The sequence below is a fragment of the Nansenia antarctica genome (genome assembly GCF_963989245.1).
Source record: "Nansenia antarctica genome assembly, chromosome: 11".
In the NCBI taxonomy this organism is placed as follows: domain Eukaryota; kingdom Metazoa; phylum Chordata; class Actinopteri; order Argentiniformes; family Microstomatidae; genus Nansenia; species Nansenia antarctica.
Genome location: NC_137681.1, coordinates 24,559,929 through 24,561,230, shown reverse-complemented (window position 1 = coordinate 24,561,230; position 1,302 = coordinate 24,559,929). Strand labels below are relative to the sequence as shown.

The 1,302-nt window shown below is 38.8% G+C and overlaps 1 protein-coding gene across 1 annotated transcript in view; it reads left to right on the top strand.

The window, feature by feature from the left end:
- Positions 1-1,036: 1,036 nt before the first annotated feature.
- Positions 1,037-1,302, top strand: part of LOC308168032 (meiosis expressed gene 1 protein homolog) — a gene marked incomplete at both ends in the record, with an annotated part of 1,581 nt that continues 1,315 nt past the window's right edge. Inside the window, one exon of the mRNA XM_080542509.1 lies at positions 1,037-1,189. Within this exon, the coding sequence (XP_080398635.1) occupies positions 1,037-1,189 (153 nt within the window). The remainder of the gene's footprint in view (positions 1,190-1,302) is intronic.

Genomic DNA, 1,302 nt, shown 5'->3' with positions numbered 1-1,302 from the left:
TACAAACAAACGTGATACATATATTGATGGAGAGGTAATATAATGAGCACATACATACCTACACACATATATACATATACAACATTCATTTTTAAAGGAGAGACAAAAACAGAAAACAAAAGAAAAGGGTACATTGCAATAGATACATTAAATCTCCTCGATTTCATCGCCTTCTTCGGTTGTCCGTGCCTTCTTAGGACCCATGGTTTAGGACAAAATAAACAACAAGCAAAACAACTCTTCAAACCTCCCGCTCCTCTGCTCCTCCGTCCACTCGCGTCACGTTCATAAAATGATATCCAACTCCTCCACTACTCCTGGTTAATCCACAACACCTGTTCAAACGGCTTATTAGAGTCTAGAATTGTTCTCCCCCAGATTCGTCCAGCAAATGTGACAAGTCCTTGTCTCTCAGATATGTTATGAATGGGCCCCAAATTCTTTTAAATCTTTTTTTATTCTTCTTCTTCTTCTATTAATTCTTCTTCTGTGGTGCTCTGCAACCGAAGCCAGAACCACCGAAGAAGAAGAAGCTATGGAGTTGCTAGGCAACAAGGACAAGCTAACTCTTCAACAACACGGATAGAGCTGTAAGTTACACAGTAATATGTATTGCATATATCTTAATTAACTGAATTCGTCAAAGTATATATAAGCTACCTATATACTGCTCTACTGCTATTATTTGATGTGGTGGTCTACCAGTTGGCACGTTTTCTACCTAGCCAAACTATCTGTAATTATCTACTCATGAATCCACCTTATTGTACACCTATTAGGTTGCAGTACAAGTGTCCTCTTTTAACGATGTTATTGTATTTTAATTGAATGTACAACTCAATGACTGTGTGATTTCGGTGTGTTTGTATGTCCCTGAAGTTCCCGAGCTGGAGAAATGTTTTAGTTATTTTAAATAAAAACAAATATTTTAATCAGCTATTGGATTAGCTAGTATTCCAGCTAATAGCACATCTTTACACAAGCCCTCTATTTCCTCCTCTGTTAGGTCTGCAGACCCTAACCCCCCTGCAGCACAATGTCCTTCGATGCCTACTTCGATGGCAACGCCAGGCCCAAGTCCGTGAGCCGGGCCAAGCAGTGGACAGACGAGGTGGAGAACCTGTACAGATTCCAACAGGCGGGCTACAGAGACGAACTGGAATACAAACAAGTTAAGCAAGTCGACTTGGTAAAGAACTTGTTTATTTATTCCAATTAAAACGTTCTGTTTATATGTTCATATAATATAATGTTTATATATGTATATAGGCTACTCTACTGATATAAAAAATTTGTAGCCGC